This window comes from Lampetra fluviatilis, chromosome 4 (assembly GCF_964198595.1).
Source record: "Lampetra fluviatilis chromosome 4, kcLamFluv1.1, whole genome shotgun sequence".
NCBI lineage: Eukaryota > Metazoa > Chordata > Hyperoartia > Petromyzontiformes > Petromyzontidae > Lampetra > Lampetra fluviatilis.
The window spans coordinates 27,861,504-27,883,213 of record NC_136278.1 but is presented as its reverse complement, the minus strand read 5'-3'; the positions used below and the strand labels follow the sequence as shown (position 1 = coordinate 27,883,213).

General features: G+C 44.6%; 1 protein-coding gene across 1 annotated transcript in view; it reads right to left on the bottom strand.

Annotated features, from left to right (window-relative positions):
• CPQ (carboxypeptidase Q) overlaps nucleotides 1–21,710 on the bottom strand; it is a 64,176-nt gene that overhangs the window by 25,233 nt on the left and 17,233 nt on the right. Inside the window, exons 6-7 of the mRNA XM_078855931.1 lie at nucleotides 17,476–17,587; nucleotides 7,081–7,172 (exon numbers count right to left, since the gene is read on the bottom strand). Coding sequence (XP_078712057.1) covers nucleotides 7,081–7,172; nucleotides 17,476–17,587 — 204 coding nt within the window. The remainder of the gene's footprint in view (nucleotides 1–7,080; nucleotides 7,173–17,475; nucleotides 17,588–21,710) is intronic.

The following is a 21,710-nucleotide window of genomic DNA, read 5'->3' as shown; positions in this document are numbered from 1 at the left end:
AATTTTAATGTAGGGTGATTTAGTTTATTTTCGTTTTTTATTCTGTGTGTTTAATTGCTGTGTGCATCATTGCGTTGTGGGTTTTGCCGCGATCCAATAATATATTTGATAAAAAATCTGGCGTTCAAAATAAGGATAATTATTATTAATTATTTTATGCAAATATTTAATTTAGACGTATTCAACTGTAACATGTCTATTAAATGATACTGATATTAGCTCTGAAAATCAGAAAGTAGAAAAATGTACTCGAAGTAAATCATATTATAAACACAAGTTTTATATATTTATTTATTTCCATATTTTAAATGCTGTTTAGCTGAACCTGCAGTGAGCAGCCCTGCAGATGAATGTTTAATGCAATAGAAACACCAACACTTGGATCGAAATGCATTGTGCGTTAACGTGCGGTCCCCCCTCTAGAAACACGCACTCCGACTAATTCATTCACATTCACGCCCTATTATTACATACTGAACAAAATATCGCCCTGGGCTCGATGCATTTCTCAAAATAACGTTGTGAAAATAGCTGCAGTGTGGTGGGGGGTGGGGGTTGAAACGAAGAGGGTGGTAATGCACAGGCACAAACCTGCATAATAAATGCGGTGTCCATAATGAATGGCGACTGGATGCAGGTGAAGGTTAGTGTCCAAATACTTTGCATTGAGCCGCGCCTAAGCGCAGACACCAAACTCGAGGACATTAAACAAGCTTTGTGTGCATGCCAAGTCAGGTATCACATTATTTTCCACGGCACTGCATTTACGAGAGAAGCCTTTGAATTATACCAAATCCTCTGCAAGACATGGGGGTAGGGGGAATATGCGCGTCAGATGGTAAAGGTACAGCCGCAGGCCCCGCAGTGACTTGCTCGTGTCACTTCTGGCAGAAGGGCTTTCATCAAGGGGTGCTCAAGAGAGTCCCTCTAGACGGCATTTGGCCTACTCTTCCACGCCGGACAGATAACTTGGAAGACACGGGAGAATCCACACTTCATCCCACCAAACGTGACTGACGATGATGTGCCCTTCATAATAAAGTTTTTTGTTGGGTTAGATCGCGTGAATATAAATGTGTCGTTAACGCACCACCACCCGACGCAGCCAATTAGGATGAGGTTCGTCACGAAAAACAAAGCGTGCCAAATTAGTTACGTCAGCCCACCGGTGTGTCGGAGAGTACATCCACAACATTTACAACATTTTGAGTACGAGGTTTCGCTGGTAATTACATCCAACTTTATTGGGCGATTTTTCCAGGGTTAATGACACATTTATGAGATCTAACCCCCCAACAACTCTTCATTATGGATAATATTTGTCGCAAAGGCCTACGTGCTAAACTATGATCTTACCCATTCATACTGCTGGGTGGACAGAGATGGGAGGGATTTAAAGAAACTCGCTCATTGTTTTGACTGCCGAACCTGGAGAAGCAATCGCACCAGTGACGATATCTGGATTGCAAGTCCAGTCCCGGGTGGTGCTACACCACAGCAGCATCTCATGTCAGATGCTAGTCAGCATTCATTTTACATATATACATATATAAAACGTCACTATGCCTTTCTAAATGGGTGACCGATTAAAACATAAATAATTTAAAGTATGAATACAAATTTTTAAGTGTTCACAAAATTTCACAGGTCTGTGCATATCCTTTGAATATTAAAACGTTGAGCAATTCCCTGACATGAACGCACTAACGTTACGAAAACAGCCTCCCCGAAGTCTATTTCAGCAAGCGATGAACTTTGGCTTTTCCCACACCAGGCCTTCGCATTGCCCCAGCGGTGTCTGAAGAAGGCCATGACCTAATCTGTGGCAGATTAATTCACACTCGCACCTTGGTTACTCTGGACAGATAGGGCCTGTGGTGTTCCGCTTTGATTGAGCGTCGCTCGCTCGCCAACTTCACTCCAAATTTACAGCACTTTCATCGCCAATTTTGGCACAGATTTAATTGTTACCACTTACGTAAATAAAACGGCTCCTTCAGAGGGATGTGTTGGCTTGATCGGGCACTAGCCATTAGCCAGAAGGGCACACGCGGACAAGACTGATAAACAGAGCCACCTCTAGCGAGGATCTTGAGTGTGCCAGTGCACACCAACATTAACAAACAACCGTCTGCTGCCTCGCAGCGCCGAGGCTCTTAAAACATTGTCCAAGTCAGCAGTGAACGAGATAATGAGCCAATCGGCACTAATGTAAACCCTCTCACCCTGACCTCTACTCCACCCCTTTCCACATTCCATGGCGAGTTCCTGACGCCAGCTAAACAAGCCAACCGGGGGGTCAGGACCTCCGGCGCAATTGACTTCGCAACAGGCACCAAAGCCCCCCTCCGAAGGCCGTGAGATCACGACGTGATTTCGGTCCGATCGATATCAAACCCGACGAGGGCTCGGCGCCGCTTGGGAACCTCGCTTTGGGGAGGAGAGGGGGGAGCGGCGGCGGTGGTGGTGGCGGTGTCAAAGCGTTCACACGGAGTCGCTCAGAGCCCTCTGTGCGCTTGCCACGATTTGCACGATCGTGGTGACGGGTCAACAACTGCCGTGCGCTCGGGCCATCTTGCGACGTCTGCTCGCGACGCGTCCCCTTTATATATATAAAAAATATATATACAAAAAATTACTCAAACATTTTTAATTTTGGAGCTTTCGTGACTGCAGGAATTATTCTTTGGTTCTTTCGGTAAAGTCACGTATAAAGATAAAGTAATAAATTAAGTAATAGGTAGTATTTAATTTATTATTTTATATTTATATTTAATTTATTATTTTATCTTTATACGTGACTTTACCGAAAGAACCAAAGAATCAAACATTTTTATTACAAAAATTACAAAAAATTGTCGCAGATTGCTAAGGGAGTCGAAGATCCGCGCTCAGACAGCTCGGTTGCCATTACAGAAAGATGATTTGAAAGTCCTTAAAGTCTCCAAAGAGGCATGCAGAGAGACCCACTAGAAAATCGATAACAGCACACGAGTGGACGTGCAAATGTTTTTCCCAGTTGAGGCGTCGTGCCCGAGACGGTCCCAGCAGCGGTAGCGGCCCTCGGTTTAAATCACCGCGGAATTCGCAACAACACCATCAATTGATAACGGCCTCCCGTGTCGCAGACATGTCATAATTCAATCGTGGACAGCTAGAAATCGACTCGGTGCCGTTAATAGAAACTCTCGGCTGTTCGCACGTATTTGATGCCTTTGAAGAAAATTTCATTTCAAAGAGCAAACAACAGCTGAACGAATCGTCCCGCCAATGCTTCCGACGCTTTCTCACAAGTCCTCGTATCGCTTCTCTCAAGACGAGAGCCGTGCTTTTTGGCCTGAACCCAATCAACGTGGTGAATACATAAACTATCATTATGCATAATAACCATTGCTACAGTCTACATTATAGACTGCCAGTACACTCACCAAACTGAATAACCAGGCTACAGTCGACATTAGTGTTGTTTTTGTTTTTTATTAATTTTATTGTATTCACTTTTTAATGTTTCTATCTACGTGACTTTAACGAAAGAACCAAAGAATAAGAACAAAGAATATCATTATGCATTCAAATTATTTTAAAACACTGACACCTAAGCTATTTCTGGGATTACTGGTTGAAGATAATGTCTGTGCTTGACAAAAACTTCTTCGCAATAATTTATATCCAACGTGTGAATTGCCTTACCGACGATGTTGATAATCATTTTTATCACTTGGTCTACCATGTGTTACCAATAATGGTTGGATACGTATGGTGTGAAAGAAGTTCAACATACATATCTACCTACAAAATTACTTGTTGTTAAGGCCGATGTTTTTGTTTGTTAGATGCTGTATGTATCCAATTTCCCCTCCCGACGTTCAAGCGATTGGACGGAATGTCACGATGTTTGGTCGCGATTCGATTCGAGAATCAATTCTAACTGTACACTGTGGTGGAACGAGGCGCCTCTACATGGCTGTAGGTGTGACATTATCCTATTATCTTGCGAAAAATGTGTCAAAAAACATTAATTCTCACACGTGCAATGTGTTGCAAGGACCATGAGCTTAAGGGTAGATATTAATCGATGCAGTCATGCATCGCTAATAAAATGTGATGTAGCTTTTATTAACAGCCTGATTGTATTCCTGTACAATCTTGTGAATGTAGTTTTTTTCTTTCTACAAAACTATCTTAAGCATGAACAATTATTACTCGGTGTTGAAACCAAAATTTATATTTTACATCTCAATACAGCCACAACATTACACACATGTTGTTAAACATTCACATTGCTGTAAATTATGAAACGTAATTGATTACACAGATTCCCCGAGATGTCCAAATTACCCCAACAATCTAGTTTCTGGCCGAATTGTAACAACAGTGCAGCAGTAATTAATAGATTTTACTGTACATGAAACTACACGCATGGCTACCTTTTTAAATAGAGGCCTTAATAACTCAATTAAGCAGCGAGCATTATCATCTGCGGTTCGAACTAGAGGAATTAACGTGATAAAAATGGCCCACATTCGAGAAACTAGATAATCGTTCATATTCTTAGGTTTTTTCGGTAAAGTCACGTAGGTAAAACATTAAAATTAATAAAAGTAAAATAAATAAAAATCACGACGTTTCGGAGGCAACACAAGCTTTACTTGATACAGCTGTCTTGGCTGTGACGGTTCCACCTGAAGACGGAAGCTTGTGTTGCCTCCGAAACGTCGTGATTTTTTATTTTACTTTACTTTTATTAATTTTAATGTTTTACCTACGTGACTTTACCGAAAAAACCTAAGAATATGAATCCTTGCAGTCACGAAAGCTTCAAATCTAGAATTAGATAATCGTTACACTGCGTACATTCACCACATTGGTGTATAGCAATAATAACAAGCGATATGAACGTGGGGCAGATAAATTAAATCACCGGTGCGGTGTTGATGAAAAAAAGGGCGCAGATAAAGGTTGCAGCCTTGCAACTGCTCGCTTCCACCACTGCTGGGAGAAGGGCCTCCATGGGAGGGAGATCTAGACAGAACCCTCCTAGACGATATTTGGCCTACTCTTCCACAGTGGACTTGTATGTATGTTGAACTTCTTTCGCACAGTAGGTAACTCACCGTGCTAATAATCGGAGGTGCGGGGGAAGGACAATAAACTAAACACACACAAAAATACCAATATCTGACAAATATCTTTGGAAGAGGTGGGATTACCCATACTTCACCCCACCACGCACGACCTGCCGATTCACTAACAATGCCGTACCCATTTATACTGCTGGGTGGACAGAGGCATTGAAGAAAGTTTGTTTCCGTGTTAAACTTAATACATATTAATAGGCAATTGTTCTATGCTATTCTTGTGTTTGGCAATATGTTCAGGGGCTAGATGTCAATGTCTATTGACGCGAGCCACGAGAGGGCTTCAGGAGAGAGAGAGAGAGAGTTAGCGTAGTTTAACTATTTCTCTTTTGAAGGAGCGCAGACTACATTGGTGTACTAGATGGTCCTTAGTTTGGGTTTCATGGCCACATTCGCTCTACTGTTGCTTGCCTTTCACTTTTAATTTTATGAAGGAGATGTGCGTATCAGCCTCTTGATGCTCTCATTTGGGTGTTGGTTACCCCCATGCTGCTCCCCCCTGCCACCAACCTCCACCCACCCCGCCCCGCAGTCAGTGCCGGATTATCCGCGTAGCAAAAGTAGCTACATATACTACGGGCCCCGCACTTTCAAGGGCCCCGCGCTAAATGCTTTCAAGCAATCAATTCCGGTTCAGTGATTCTGCACTTGCTCTATTACTATAGTACTAGACTGCCTTCAACTTTAATGAACGACTGGGTATTTAAGATTAGCGCTTTGCCATATTATCTGTCTGTGTAGCAAATGAAAAAATACAATTACTTTACTATGCAAGTTAAACATTTGTGTTTTAATATTTTTATTTTATTTAGGGCCCCTTTATAACACATGCTACAGGCCCCACACTCGCATAATCCGGCACTGCCCGCAGTCGGAGGGAAGTAATCTCGTGATCTTAATTATATTCTATTTTTATCACGGTTTAAATGCACACTTGTGTCAGCTTATGGCATCCCAATTTAATTATTTTTATTGTAATTTTCAGCAGTTTTTTTAATGCAAATTTTCGGCTATTTTTCAATACATTAAAGATGTGACCCTGCTGAAGTGGACTCAGAGATGTCACGGCTGTTTTCCAAGGGAGCTCGGGCGCTGGGCACGTTTGCGCGCTTTTGCAAGGGAACAAGCGAGCCAAGCGACCAAGTGGTTACCGCAACACCCAAGTCAGCTCAGCCGGTGAGGCTGCAATACAAATTCTGGCTCAGCTCACGCTGGATTTTCAAAACTGTGCCGTCTCACTAAATAAGGGGCACCGTGGTGGCAAGATGTTAACTACCTCGCTAGGTATACAGGAGGTCGTGGGTTCGAGCCCGACCCTGACGCCTGTACATGTGGAGTTTGTGTGTCTCCCTCCCCGCGGTCCCATGGATTTTTCTCCGGGTCCTCCGGTTTTTCCCTCCACATTTTGAATCAACATGCGTTTAGAGTATTTGGCTGCTATACATTCCCACGTTGTGAACCACTTCGCTGAGCCATCATTTGTGGCCACGCCACCTCCGGTAAAGCACGGTTAGCTACGTACGGTGCGAACAAAGTTCAACACATGTTCGTACATACATAGAAAAAAGAGCCATGTAGCTCAGTGGGCCTTACCTGGTAAAAAAGAAGTTTAGTTATATATAGGAATATTTTATACACAGAGAACAGGATGTGAGCAATTCCAGCTCTATAATAAAAAGTCCAATATTCAAAGGGGCTTGTGCATCTCTGCCTTTCAAGTCCTGTAGTCCCCGAAAAGGCCAAGGTTTTCCCCCCTGACCACTCTTGCCATTTCCTCCCCCCACTCCTAGCCTAATCAAAGTAAAGAGGGTATTGGTACAGCCCAGCGAATGCCTGCTCACACCACTTTCTGGCAGAATGAACGGTATTTGGCCTACTCTTCCACACTAGCTAGTTTGGTGGAAATAAATGCGCGTGGGAATGCGGCATCAGGTCGTTGTACCTTGTGGTCCTGGAAATACCGAGCCGCTCCAATGCCTCCTTGCTCCTCACCCGTCCAGAGCACCAGGCGCATCGTCCTTTTGGGCCTCAGACCTGCGAGGGAAAAACAAGTTGAACCTCCCCAGGGCAGCCTGATGTGCGTCAATACCTTCCAGCAAAATCGGCCGTGATCAATCCACTGCTGAATGAAGGACTCCCCAAACCCATTGACGTCTCTCACGTTTCCTGCACGGTGCGACAATCCACCTAGGGCCTGCGCACGAGCTGATTTTGATGGCGCCATCTCCTCGGCAGATGCCCCCCTTCTCAGACACGCCCTGTTCCTTCACTGCCGCTCTTTTATTATTCTTGACCATCTGCCATCGTTCCTTCTAGCCACGGCGTCTTCTGCACAGGCCCACTTACCTCATCCCTTAACAGTTCGCGAGATTTTGATTTAAAGCTTTCGTGACTGCAGAGATTCATATTCTATAAATATAAAACAATTTATTGTTTTATATTTAAATTATTTTGTTATTTCCCTTCTACGTGACTTTACCGAAAGAACCAAGAATATGAATCCCTGCAGTCACGAAAGCTTTAAATAAAATGTTATTGTTTAATATTTATATATTATTATATTATTTAATATTATTATATTATTTTGTTATGTTTTATTTTATTATTTCCATTCTACGTGACTTTACCGAAAGAACCAAGAATATAGTTCTAGAGATGCCATTAACCGGCATCTCACCTCTAATCCACGTCTCCCTCCTTCTGTGTCTCAATGTAATTCCAAGCGTGCCCATCTCCATGCTCGTTTGAGCACTGCTCGGTCTTGGTTCCGTTTTGTCGGACTAAATTACAGCGCGTAGTGTTAAAGGTGTCAACACGTAGACGAATGCTTGAGAGGGTGAACCTCCTGGCGTTTGCGAGACACAGTCATACGCTGAGGCCACCGTCCTATGTTCTTTATAAAAGCTCCAGCGGAGCCCAGCGCGTCTGGGATAACCCATGGCATGCAATTACTATGCCACGGTTTTTTTTTTGCCGCGGTGGATAAAACTACACGCCATCTGACTGATTGCGACCATCATGAAGTTTCAAGTCACATTCTTGCAGCAGTTAATTAGCTCGGAGATATCACCCGTGGCTGATTGCTGTGCGACTAAGCTCACTAATCTCACTGAAATCGGGAACATCAAGCAAGGATGCTGGCTATTCTCTCTCTCTGTGTCTCCTTCTCTCTCTGTCTCTCTCTCTCTTACTCCCTGTTGTCTTTCTCTTGTTTTTTTTCATATAACGCAGCTGTAGAATACTGAGTTTATATGTCAAAGGTAAAGGTGCAGCCCTGTCATTGATTATTCATCAGAATCAGAATATTTATGTACACTGGAGGAATCCCATGAGCTATAAAGCTCTGTTTCACAGATGTTCAGTTCATGCCACTCCTGACGGAAAAGGGCTCCCTTACAGGGAGCTCTAGGAAGCTCCTCATAGGGAGTATTTTGGCCTAATATTCCGCGCAGGCCAGACGTATTGGAAGAAGTGGGGGTTACCCGCACTTTGCCCCACCACACGCGACCTGCCAATAGACCAACAGTGGTGCACCTAATTATACTGCTGGGTGGACAAAGACGGGAGGATTTAAGAGACTTGCACCATTGTTTCAAGCCAGTAGATCAACGGGCCAATTCTGAATTGAATGTCCAGTGTACTAACAATTACACCACAGCACCGTCCCTTTGTTTTCGTATATATACATGTGCGTGTGTACGAAGGGCTTACGAAAGTGAAACAATGGCCACATTAATACAAGTTATTGAGCACACACTCGGCTTGGGTTTAACACACTAATGCCCATTTTAAGTCACGTGTAAACGAGAGCGTCATCATGCCAGAAAGGTTGGGTTTGACGAAACATTCACCACTCCAAGGTACAGAATGGAAACATGGAAACTGAAAATGCATTAAAGACTTGCTCCACTTCAGAAAGCTACTGACAGGTGTTGACATTGGCAGGTCTTAAACATTAATTGTAAAGCTATGTAGTTGAAATGTGGCCTCTCATCAAAATATATACTGGAATCAATTGTGATTTGCACCTGGACTACACGTGGTTACTTGTTCTAAAAAACTTTAAAGACATTTTATTCTGTGGATTGGGTACGGATAAAATCTGACGAAAGCAGATTTTCATACTGTGCAACTCCATCAAGATATTTTTCAAAGGTCTGTCATTTCAAAGCACCTAATTTCAGCAACAACAAAAAAACTACTGTTAAATCAATGGTAGAGAAGAGATGTATTTACATTTGAAGGTTATTTAATGTACGTTTGTTTTCTTTCGTTCAAAAGGAAACGATTGATTATTCCAATTAGGCTTGAATTATTAAGAACATGGATCTGAATGACAAACTGCATGATTAGTCTTTTTTAAAGAATCAATCTGCAAAAACGGTCGACTTTTTCCCCCATTCTCAATGTAAAAAGAAAACAACCACGAATTGATATTTGTCGACGCTGGTGGAAAAAAAAAATCTCCATTCTTAGTTCAGCATCAATAACAAAGCCACGGACACAAGTTTTCAAGTAACACAAAGAGTTAAAACCACCGTATGTTGTAGCACGCCAGGTGCCATTCAAACAATCGCACGATGTCAGGCCGGCCTCCTGCTGCGCCCGCCGCTTAAAAATCTCGCTGCCGTCCGCAGGACGTCAGCGCTTGCATCTCAATTTTTCTGCTCCACCGGGCTCATAAGCAAGCTCCCGACAGCGTCGTCTTCCGCCCTAAATTTAACTACAGCACTTTGATAGCTGTGCCGTGGTCTAACGGTCAGCACACTGGGCTTCCAGAGGACACCGGCGGTTCCATTCAATCTCTCAGCAAGGCGATTGAAAGTCTCACATTTCCCCCACCTCTTCTGTCCACCCAGCAGTTAGTCGATCACCAGGATTTCCATGTGATGCTTTATATGTGGGTACTCGAACCTCGTTCAAAACGCATAGCCAGTGTGGAAGAGTAGGCCAAATACCGTTCATTCTGCCAGAAAGTGGTGTGAGCAGGCAATTGCTGGGCTGTACCATTACATTCTTTACTATGATTAGGCTAGGAGTGGGAGGAGGAAATGACAAGAGTGGTCAGGGGGGAAAACCTTGGCCTTTTTGGCGACGACAGGACTTTAAAGGCAGAGATGCACAAGGCCCTTTGAATATTGGACTTTTATTATACAGCTGGAATTACTCACATCCTATTTTGTGTATAAAATATTCCAATATATAACTAAAAATTTTTTAATTTTACCAGGTAAGGCCCACTGAGCTATATTGCTCTTTTTCAGAAGCAACCTGGCCACAAATGATAGCTCGGCGAAATGGTTCATGACTTGGAAATGGAAAGCAGCCAAACACTCTAAACGCGTGTTTTTTAAATGTGGAGGGAAAAACTGGAGGACCCGGAGAAAAATGTACCAATAATAAAAAAGCGCATGGATAAAAAGTATTGATATTGTGTCGATAAAGGAAAGACGGAGAAAACACGGGCTAATGCCATGAGGTCATATGAAAAGGGGAGTGAGAACTCCGCGCGACGGAAAGGGGCAAGGGAAGGGAGGCCCACACAAGTGGAAGAATCTTCACACTCAAGAGACGTGGAGGAGTGGAGAAAAATGCGGCGGTCGCAAAAAAACAGGGACAGTAAAGAGTGTACAGGTACACAGGATCAGCGGAGAGGGCGGCAGATTCCACAAAAAATAAACAAAAATAAGTAATTATAGTTCTACCCGTGACACATGCACTTAAGATGCATACCCGCAAAATGAAATATTGAATGGTGAGAGATATCAATGTTTTTTTTACATTGTCCCAAAACAAATGGTAAAGATAAACCGAGATTTTTTGTTAAAATTTTACCACTTTGTATTCCTCGAACTATTTTATCCATAAACAAAGGGGAGTCATTCACCTAAGTCATAGTCACGTTACTTAAACATTGTTTCGAGACACTAGTCACTGCAAAACATCACTTAGAATGAAACATCCATTACAACTTTCCTCCGCGTTAGAGATTTCTCGAAAAATCATGAAGCCATTCACACTTGGGCTCAGCGACAGTTCTGAAAGTTGCAGGTGTTACGGACGCCTTCTGTGTTAACTGCGAAATGTGCGCGCAAATTGCTTTTCGCTCACAAAAACATAATGAAACGTTTACGTTTGCCTCCCTCCGTACAATTAAAATGGAATACTCATGGCCTTAACCAACACCTTTGTCAGCTGTGTGTGTGTGGCCCTCTCATGTTTAACGCACGAAGGCAGATTTTTTTTCCTGCGCTCAAATGTGAAGGTAAAAGGAGCGGCACCAACAGTTGCGAGCCCGCGCCACTGTCGATGGAAGGGCGTCCCCAATGCAAGCAGATCCAGAGAACCCCTATGGAGGGTGTTTTGGCCTATTCTTCCATGGTGGCCGCACGTCTTTGCAGAGGTGGCAGTGTCCGCAACTATGTCCTAGCAAACGCGACCTGCCGAACAACTAACTGCGGTGTACCCTTTTATACTGCTGGGTAGACGGAGGCAAGGAGATTTTAAGCAGCTTGCCCATTGTTTCACTAAAACAAAAGAAAACTATTTTTATTTTACCAGGTAAGGCCCACTGAGCTACGTAGCTCTTTTTCAGACGCGGCCTGGTCACAAATGATAGCTTAACAAAGTGGCTTATCACGTGGAAATGTACAGCAGCAAAACACTATAAACGCACGTTGATTCTAAATGTGGAGGTGAAACCGGAGGACCTGGAGAAAAACCCATGCGAATGTGTGGAGAGAGACATGCAAAACTCAAAATATACAAGCGTCAGGGTTGGGATAGAACCCACGACCTTCTGCATACCAGGCGAGGCAGATAACATCTCGCCACCGTGGCGCCCCCACGTTTGGAGTTCGAACCGGCGACTTCTGCATTTCAGGTCCAGTGTGCTGACTGCTACACCACGATAGCATCCTCCTGATGTTTAATGTATGGAGGCAAGTAATTCTGCCGTGTGATGTAAACTAGGTTAAAAGATTAATGTAATTGCACCGCCATTAATCTTTTCCAAAGCCGCTGGAAAATAAATAAAATCCATCACACGGCTCCTCACGACCTATCGGTGTCTCCGCGAAAACAAATTGAGCCATCACGCGGCGAGCACGGAGACTTTTTTCGCGGCACGGCCCGGTCAGACGCCTCAGAGTCGCCTCTCAAATTGCCGGGCCAAGCCCCCGCGTCACACGGGCCTATTCATGAGGGTGAGCAGCTCGCATCCAATTTAAACATCACACACACACACACTGCCGCTCCTGTGACACGCGACGCTGGACGCTGGCGTGCAACACGCTTGCCATTCATTCGGCGACGTAATTGCCAGAGTTGGGCAACGTAAAAAAAAAACGAAAAAGGACTCCATTTAGTTCGAATTCATGTACAGAGCATGTTTTACCCGGAGGACCGTGTGTTACTCAATAAGGTATCCGAAGGCTGCGACGTAATAGAACGTGGTACTGTGGGATATTGATATTACGACCGCAACTGCCGGAGAGGTTCTGCCGGAGAGGTGCGTCCACCGGAGAGATGGAGCGCTGAAATCGGCTCGTGTGCAGGGGGTGGGTGGATTTAATGCGCCACAGGAAATGTGAAAGATGCAGAGGGTTCGGGGAGGCGTTCATCCAGCAGTGGATTAAGCAAGGGCTGAATACGATGATTACAACTACAGGACGTGTCAATCGCAACACAAGCAACCGTCATCAGGTGAAACAAACACAGCAGGAGAACTGCTGACGTCAGCACGCTTGGAATTACCTAACGTTGCTTGTGTTGCGATCGAAACGTCGTGATCTTTTAATTTTCAATCTACGTGACTTTACCGAAAGAACCAAAGAGTATGGAGTCCTGCAGTCACGAAAGCTTCAATTCAAGATCACAACTACACTACGGGTGTAGTGTTGTTTATGATACATTTCCCATTAATCTTACCAATGGTTGTGGAAATACACGGAGGCGATTATGAATGGGGAAACGTACACTAATAACGTACCTTCATGACACGCTGTGTGTGCATTAAGTAACGTCAACAACACTTTACAACCTCTGCCTGTGCCGACACTCATCAACGTGATTGTCACTCGAACACGTAGGCTTCAGGTGATGACGTCGTCCTGTTCTATTGAAGACCGGAAGCAGTGGGATTGCTTCACTATTCTAGCAAATCGCCCGGTGATGCTGGTTGATGCAATTACCAGCGAAAACCTCGTACTACTCAAATTGTAAATGTTGTGGATTTACTCTCCAACACACAACGGTGGGCTGAAGTAGTAACTAATTGGCGTGTTGTTTACGTGACAAATCTCATACTAATTTGCTGCGTCGGGTGGTGGAGGGTTACGACACATTTATACTTACGCGATCTAACCCAAAAACCTTTATCATGAGTGTCACTCACCCATTCAAATGATCACAACCTCCTTTTTTGTCTGGCCTAGCAAACTCCTGCCCTCGAGTCCCTTCAATCCATCCCGTAAATCCGCAACCGGGATTGATTTCCCCTCCTTGTTGCTCTTCACCGGCTTTCCACGCATTTCTGCACTCGCTGCAAACACTCACAAACTGCTTCCTTATACTTCGATTTAAAGCTTTCGTGACTGCAGGGATTCATCTTCTTGGTACTTTTGGTAAAGTCACGTAGAAGGGAAATAATAAAATAATAAAAATAAAACAAAATAAAATTCTCAGTGAGAATTATTTTATTATGTTTTATTTTTATTATTTTATTATTTCCCTTCTACGTGACTTTACCGAAAGAACCAAGAAGATGCTTCCTTATACCTCACACACCTCTCTCTCTCACCCCCCTCTACTCTCCTTCCTGCTAATGCCCTCGCGTCTCTCATCCTCCTCCACTCGCGCTACTAACTCGTGTCCCTCCCCAGCCCCTTCTCGTTATCAGCACAGCGGCGTGGCTGTCCAGTGTGTGCAGGCGGTGCCACTGCACCGCGAGTGGGGGGAGGGGGTGCATGGACCAGAGAGGGGCGCAGGTGCCAGCCTATGAAGAGAGGGTAACGTGGACAGTGGAGGGAGGTTCATCAATTCCTTACACGAGTGCCCACGTTAACCCGGCTATGCCAACGATCCACGACCAACCAAAGGGACTCCCTTTCAACCCTCCATCCTCGTCTCTCTCTCCTCTATTTTTCTCAGCAGCCAAGTCCCTCCTTAAAGCTCATCTCTTACATCTGGCCTTTCCCACAGCACCCTCCTCTGTATGTGTTTTCCTTCCGCTCCTCACTCCACTTCCCCCCCTCCCATTTAGCATGAAAGCTCTTTGAAGTGGGGGACCTCGTGCATACGCTCGAGTGGTTTGTTGTCTGTTTTTAGATCAGTGCATTCGCAGTCTAAACTGATTCCGCTGCGAAGCGTTCTTGTGAACAATTACGGCAGAGTTGAAGCAATACACGACCATGGCCATGCTCTTCATTGATCCAGGAATGCCTCGCTGAGTTTCAAGACTCATTTTTTCGTAGCACAGTCCTGTATTGAGTTGGTGAGCCATTTCATTTATTGAGTGTTTAGTTTGTGGCAGTAACCTGGAGTGTCCAGAGAAACCCCACACAAAGGAGGGGATACTACTCAAAGCTCATGGAATAAATCCAGAGTAAGACCCAATGTGTGAATACGGAATCTGTATGTGCATTAAGCACATTGCTGATCTCTAGATTTGAAGCTTTCGTGACTGCAAGGATTCATACTCTTAGTTCTTTCGGTAAAGTCATGTAGGTAAAAAATGAAATTAAAATAAAAAAATAATAATAAAATCACGACGTTTCGGAGGCAACACAAGTCTGCATCTTGATGCAGCAAATCTGGCAGTGACGGTCCCACCTGACGACGGAGACTTGTGTTGCCTCCGAAACGTCGTGATTTTATTATTTTATTTTTTATTAATTTTAATTAAATGTTTTACCTACGTGACTTTACCGAAAGAACTAAGAGTACATTGCTGATCTGTCAGTTTCTGTCCACCTTGTATCCCTATGCCTTACATACAACCAGTGGTCACCCATCCAAGAAACTAACCAGATTAGACTCTGAGATCCAATGAGACTGGTTGCCATTCATGGTGATTTTGTCATAGGTGATGATGATGGTGATGATAATCGGCATCCAACATGTAGTGGCAAAATAGTTTTGCATCATAGTTCCATTGTCATCACTCTAATCCACCTCCTCAATGTTTTTTGCACAGCTAGAAAAAAACCGAGAGAACGGCAGTGAACTGCTTTAATAGATAACGCACCTGAGTTTGTGTTCAACACAGGTAGAACGTTACTAATTAGAGCATGGGTTTGTTGTTGTTGTTGCATTCACCAATGTGCCTACTCTGGTGTGAAATCTTTTAGCCTGTGGTTTGGCACATTTGCATCATTTGTCTGCGAGAATGCAAAATCGAATGTATTTGTTCCTTGTCATTTAAACTACATTCTTTGAAAGTGCAGGGTGGAAAGCACGAGTGTGTGCGATGCTTCTCAGCTGATGTGGGCAAGCGCATTGTTCGTTTCCAAACCGACGTTCATCAAAAATTAAATGTCACCTATTTAGGTCAGTGGAAAACATTTTACGCAAATCACCATGTGCTCCGCAGACATTCCTTAGCTTTAGAAATGTGCATGTGCATGGGAAACAAGCCATGTAATTTCCACTAAATTTCAAATGTGCATTATGGCTTTAGAAGACCAGTCATGCATGGAGTTAAGAACTTGCTAATGCTGACATTGTGAGAGGATGAAATGAAAAAAAACCGTCATGCATGCATGACAATCAAATGTTTCTTTGTTGACACTGGGGAAACAAACTCTGCGTTGAATCGGATATCACAACGAGTATAACCCCGCTGTAAGCTGTGCTCACATTTGAGAAAAATTCGATTAGAAACACACGCCTGAGGTCAGCTGCACCCCCATCCTGTGCACCTGGGCTCCCAGCCTCTAGGCTGTGAGGCCGCGAGGTACTCCATGCCTGCGGGTTTTTTTGTCTTCAACGAGCGCCTACACCCAGGCCATGTGGAAAAATGTTAAAGTGGTCACCGGTGATGATGCCCGCTGCAATGGGAAGTCACCACAACTTTACAACAGCTGTCGCCACTTAACCCGGTGTTAGTTGTGATATATGGGAGGGGGGGGGAGGGCTTTCGTTAGCTTCGGTCTTAATGGTAACCACACGGGAAACGCAGAGAAGGGGACGTAATGTTCGTTAATGGCTTCGAAGATTGGTTTTGGGGGCGGTGACATGCTAGGGCTTTCTACGACAGGAAGTGCAGTAGGATCTTGGTTGTTGTTGCAAAGTCTCTAAAAAGTTGCCGGCTTTTTTTCTTACGACTTTCAGTTTTACAAATGTAGATTGGAAGTGAAATGGTCCAGAACGCTTAACTTTGATTGCAGACCAAGGATCGAATAGCAAATGGTGAATGAAAGCTCAAATCCTGCAGCTCCAATAATTTCACTCCCCTGTGCGTGAACATCAATGTTCCACTTTTTAGCAAAAAAACCAGTGGTAGAATTTACAATTATGTGATTTCACTAGCACTAAAAGCAATAAATACCTTAGCTGATGCATTTTCCAAATTGGTAAATTATTTCCCACAGTACTACTCAAAGTATGATAATTTCAAACAGGTTACATTAACAAACTGAGATGGATTGCTATTGATTAAAAAAGAAATCCTTAAAATTCCCATGTGAATTTTAAATTCCGGAATCATTTCCTGTCAAATGTAATAGGTCCTTTGGGGTTTTCATTGTTGTCCTAAGCAGGTTCTTCACAGACACAGCACTCTCCCTCCGCTCCCAGAAAACACACACGCCAAGCCACCACCACCACCGCCGCCACCATCAACACTACTCTACCATGCGAGCAATCGCTCCCAGCGTCAAGAGCACTTTTCCACGTCCTTCCTGAGCGTCGGAAGAGGCTTTGCCACACGCAAAGACAAAGATCCTCGGATAGCCTTAACGGACTTTTGAGGCAAGTGTTGCTAGCGAGCAACTATGAAGGCCGTCACGGCACACGAGGGGGTGGGTGGCCAGCACCACGCCCGGCCACCTTTATCTCCCCAGCGGCGATGTTTATACACCGCACCAGGTCCTCATTTGAGGCTGAGTCGACCTAGGGGATGCCCAGGACCGATTCAGATCAGTCACTGGTGTTGGCCGTGAGCAGCAATCGGACTCGGGTCGCCGGGTTCGTAGCACAGCACGCTTACCGCTATGCCACCACTCCCCACGCGCACACACACACAATCTCACACGCACACAATCTCACACACACACAATCTCACACACACACAATCTCACACACACACAATCTCACACACACACACACAAGCACTTGCCGAGGTCTCGAATGAGTGAAAGGGCCTCCCAGGAGATGAAGGCTCCGCCACCGTCATCCATGGCTCCCTGACCGACGTCCCAGCTGTCCAGGTGGCCACTCAGCAGCACCACCTGTCAATGACGATGAGAGCTCACAGATCGCACCAACACCTGGGGACATCTCCAAGCAAGCCCTTAACCACGAAGGCGTACGTTGTTTTCAGCATGTTTAATCCGTCTCCTGCGCCGGAAAACTTTATACATATGTGTGCAAACAATAATAAAATCATATTTTATGGCCCTTTGCAATTCCCACTGATGGATGAATGCCCCACCCATGCTGTGTCCGCCGCGGGGTTGTTTGACCGTACTTCGCCTTGCTGGTCAATGTTCGTATTCACCACTGACTCGGAATTTAACTGAGGGTTCAATTGACCGGATACAGAGCACGGCGCAACTAACCGTTGTCCCACTGCTCCACTCCAAAAATACATTTTAAGGCAAAATATACACATGACATGACTATTGTCCTATGTAAATAAATGTGTGTACCTATAAATATAACACTACTTTGTAGTTCCGGTGAAAATTGAAGTAGAGCAACAGGAAGCGGCCAAAGAATAAAAAAAAACATGTCGTGACAAATATACAAACATAAATTTATGAAAAAAAATTCCGACTGAATTTCTATACTCACTTGCAAACCTCACTTTGAATACCAACAGGGAGAGGACTGTCAGGGCTGCAGCAGGAGCTGCCACATCATCAATAGACCATCATGCCCTTTGCTCACGAAAACCAGAACCGCTCTGAAGTTTTGGTTGGCAGAGCATCGTGATTTTTCTTTGAAATTTATTTTGCAAGGAAGGAAACGGAATGAGTGCTGTGGTGATTTAACCAATGAAATCAGTTCATTGATCACGAAAAAAAATATTTTAGAAAAATTTATTATACAACAATTGGCATCCGTGCAGTGCCACCGAATGACGATTACGTCATGAAAGCACATTCCTTGAACCTCGTGTTTGAAAACTATTCACGCATGTGTGAACGTGCTCCTTCTTGATCTCCTTCGGCCACGTCTATTTCATCAATATTATTAAGATCCTCAGATGGTGCATTGCTCACTGTCCCACGGTCTCAGGATTCACACGGGGGGGGGGAGGGCGTGATGGAACCTTTGTGATTGTGGCAACTAAACTCTGGCCCTCCTTGCCACTTCGAGGTCAGGGTCTTCCAAGAAACTCACAAGTCTTCAAATCTCGACTACACACGTACAGTAAAACCTTGGATTGCGAGCATAATTCGTTCCGGAAACGTGTTTGTAATCCAAAGCACTCGTATATCAGTTGTGATCACGTGACGCTCGGCAGACAAAGCTATACGCGTGTTACTCGTACTGCAAGACCTCGCTCGTTTATTAAATTAATATTTATAAAAAAAATTAGCTCGTCTTGCAAAACACTCGCAGACCAAGTTACTCGCAATCCAAGGTTTTACTGTATCTGTTTAAAATGGCTTTCCCTCCGTTGAGTTATTTTCAAACGTATTTTTCACCTCTTATTTTTCTTGGTTGATGTTCAACTATTTCCGCCTTTTCATGCATAGCGCCACTGCGAACGACTGCTTAAGGGAGCGCTTTCTAAATTTAAATTATTATTCTTAGTGTGTATGTAAATAGCATGCTAATTGTATGCGAATGCAGTTGGATAGTTGCTAAATTAATCCATTTCAACGGTTGACAGTTGCAGCTGAATCCGGAACAATCTGGGTACCACTTTTGTACAATTGTCATTGTTCAGTCCTCAGCTCTCAGACCACGACAGTTTGTAAAAAAAAAAGTTTCATTCCATCGCATCCTTTTCTTTTAGCCCTCTCATGTACTTTCTGTTTGTGGACCCTGTGTTGTTCGGCATGATGTTCAACGTGTTGCTCCACGTCACGGGAGCTTCTTTGGTAACTGAATCTGAGAGCTGCTTCATAAACTGGAGCTCCCACGGCACGTGGCACGGAACGTCGGACATCGCACCGAACAACACGAAGGACACCCCCAAGCAACAAGCTATGCGGCACAACGGCGAGCAACTATGCGGTAGCCTTGTTTTTGTCCCTAGAAGGGAAAATGTGGCTGATAGGAACAACAAAGGCGTGTGACAGACAACCCCCCACGGCAGTTGTGAATGTGGCCTTCACCCGGCCATAAATATTCCACCCACATCTCAGAAGCAACACGGGGCTCCAATTACTCGAACGCGGCAAATAAAAATCTCATTATCATGTGAAATTGTTTTTGTACTCACGTTGATTTGTGTCTGCCGCTTTTATTATTCGGGTAGAAGGTAATTCAAGTGGCCTCTGCCATCTCTACGAATTAAGCCTCGCCACCATGGCATTACAAGTGGCAAACTGAACGTAAATGTAATCGCAATAATTGCATTATCTCTTCAGCTTACATTAATCAGAAAATATATTTGGAGCATTTAATTTATTTCTCCACTTAGCACAAAATTGCCAGTGCAAGCTGCACGGCATCACCACAGCCGGTTGCAAGTGACGATATTTCCCAGGCCTGGGTGGCGGAGATGGCTCAGGGAATTTAGTGGAACCGAGTCAGTGATGCTGCTAACGCGCTGTAAATTCGGCGTCACGGCTCGGCTCGGGCATGGCTCTCGGCTCTCGTCCCAAGCGAGCCGGCTCAAAGCCATTTCGAACTTGAGCCGGCTCTCAGCACGATTCGGGCTATGTTCAGGATCTCCATGAGCTGAGCCTGAGCCAAGCGACTGAGTGGCTCAAGCCTAAGCTGAGCAGTGTTAAGAGACCCTGCCGAAGTCAAGCCCGTGACTAACAATATGGCCCTGAGAGCCTGGGTTTGAATCTGGGTTCACAAGTATACCGAGCTGATGGTCCAGGTCATCACCAATTATTAAACGTTCATAAAATTCACACTAATTTCGTTCATGTTGCTTATTATAAAACTAAACTTTTTTTTTTACCAGGTAAGGCCCACTGAGCTATATAGCTTTTTTTAAAAAGTGACCTGGCCACAAATGATAGCTCAATGAAGCGGCTTATCACGCGGACATTTTTAGCAGCCAAATACTCTAAATGCATGTTAATTCTAAATGTGGGGAGAAAAACCAGAGGACCTGGAGAAAAATCCACACGACCACGGGGAGAGAGAACATGCAAACTTCAAATACACAGGCGTTAGGGTTGGGATCGAACCCACGACCTCCTGTATACCACGCAAGGTAGTTAACATCCCGCCAGCTCTGACACTTAACATGTTTGGGATGATTAACATGCGAGAAGCACTCGTTGCACTTTTTGCCCCGAGCATGGATAAAGAAGCTTCTTGAAGTCACTTCAGAAGTAAATGCTTTGATGTCATCTACTCGGGCCATTCACTGATATGTGATGATCGCGCTGTTGGCTGCAGAGTTCTGAATGGCAAATGTATTCATGTCATGACACGACAGTTGGAATCCCATTTGCGGATTTTATTTTTTCATCTGGGCCATTTTTATTCCGTGGAAGCCATTTAAGGAGCAATACTTCAGCATGGGTTGTTTTCACGGTTGAGCTCTGCAGCTTTCCGAGGGGGAAAAACGCCGGGCACCATACCGATCAACGTACGGTAGCAACTCAACTTGCAACACACACCACAGTATTCGCTCGCTCGCTCTCCAACGGAGGGGAAGGACTCAGCGGCGTGAGGAACCGCAGACGAGCGGGAGAGGCAGCCAGAGGTGATAAGCCGGCAGGCACCACCCCACCCCCCAAGCTCTGTGCTCCTCTATATATTAAGTTATTATTGGCCAATTAATGAGTGTTTACACGCGTGGGACGAAACCGGAGCGCGTGGAAGAAGAAAAAAAACGCACGCGTGCTGGGGGGGTGGGGGACCAAACTCTCTCCCATGCGAATGGAACGGCTGGAGTCCACAGTTGCTGCACCACCGTCTCCTGGCACACCGTTTATGGCACCTTCCATGCCCACAGGAAGGGCGGAGTTCAACAACATTTGTCCGTCCAATGCGCCAACCCTCGCCAAGAGGGTGCTGGATTACAGGCATGCGTGGCCACCGTCGACTGGCGAGTGAGTTTCCGTGACAATATTTGGGTGACAATATTTTTTTTAAGTGGACCGAGTTCCTTTGAAGAGCTATGCACAGGGAGGTGTATCTAACACTGAGCACCTGCATTGACAGTGGTGCACAAGCACAATTAAGAACAGACATTCACCACATTCGTGA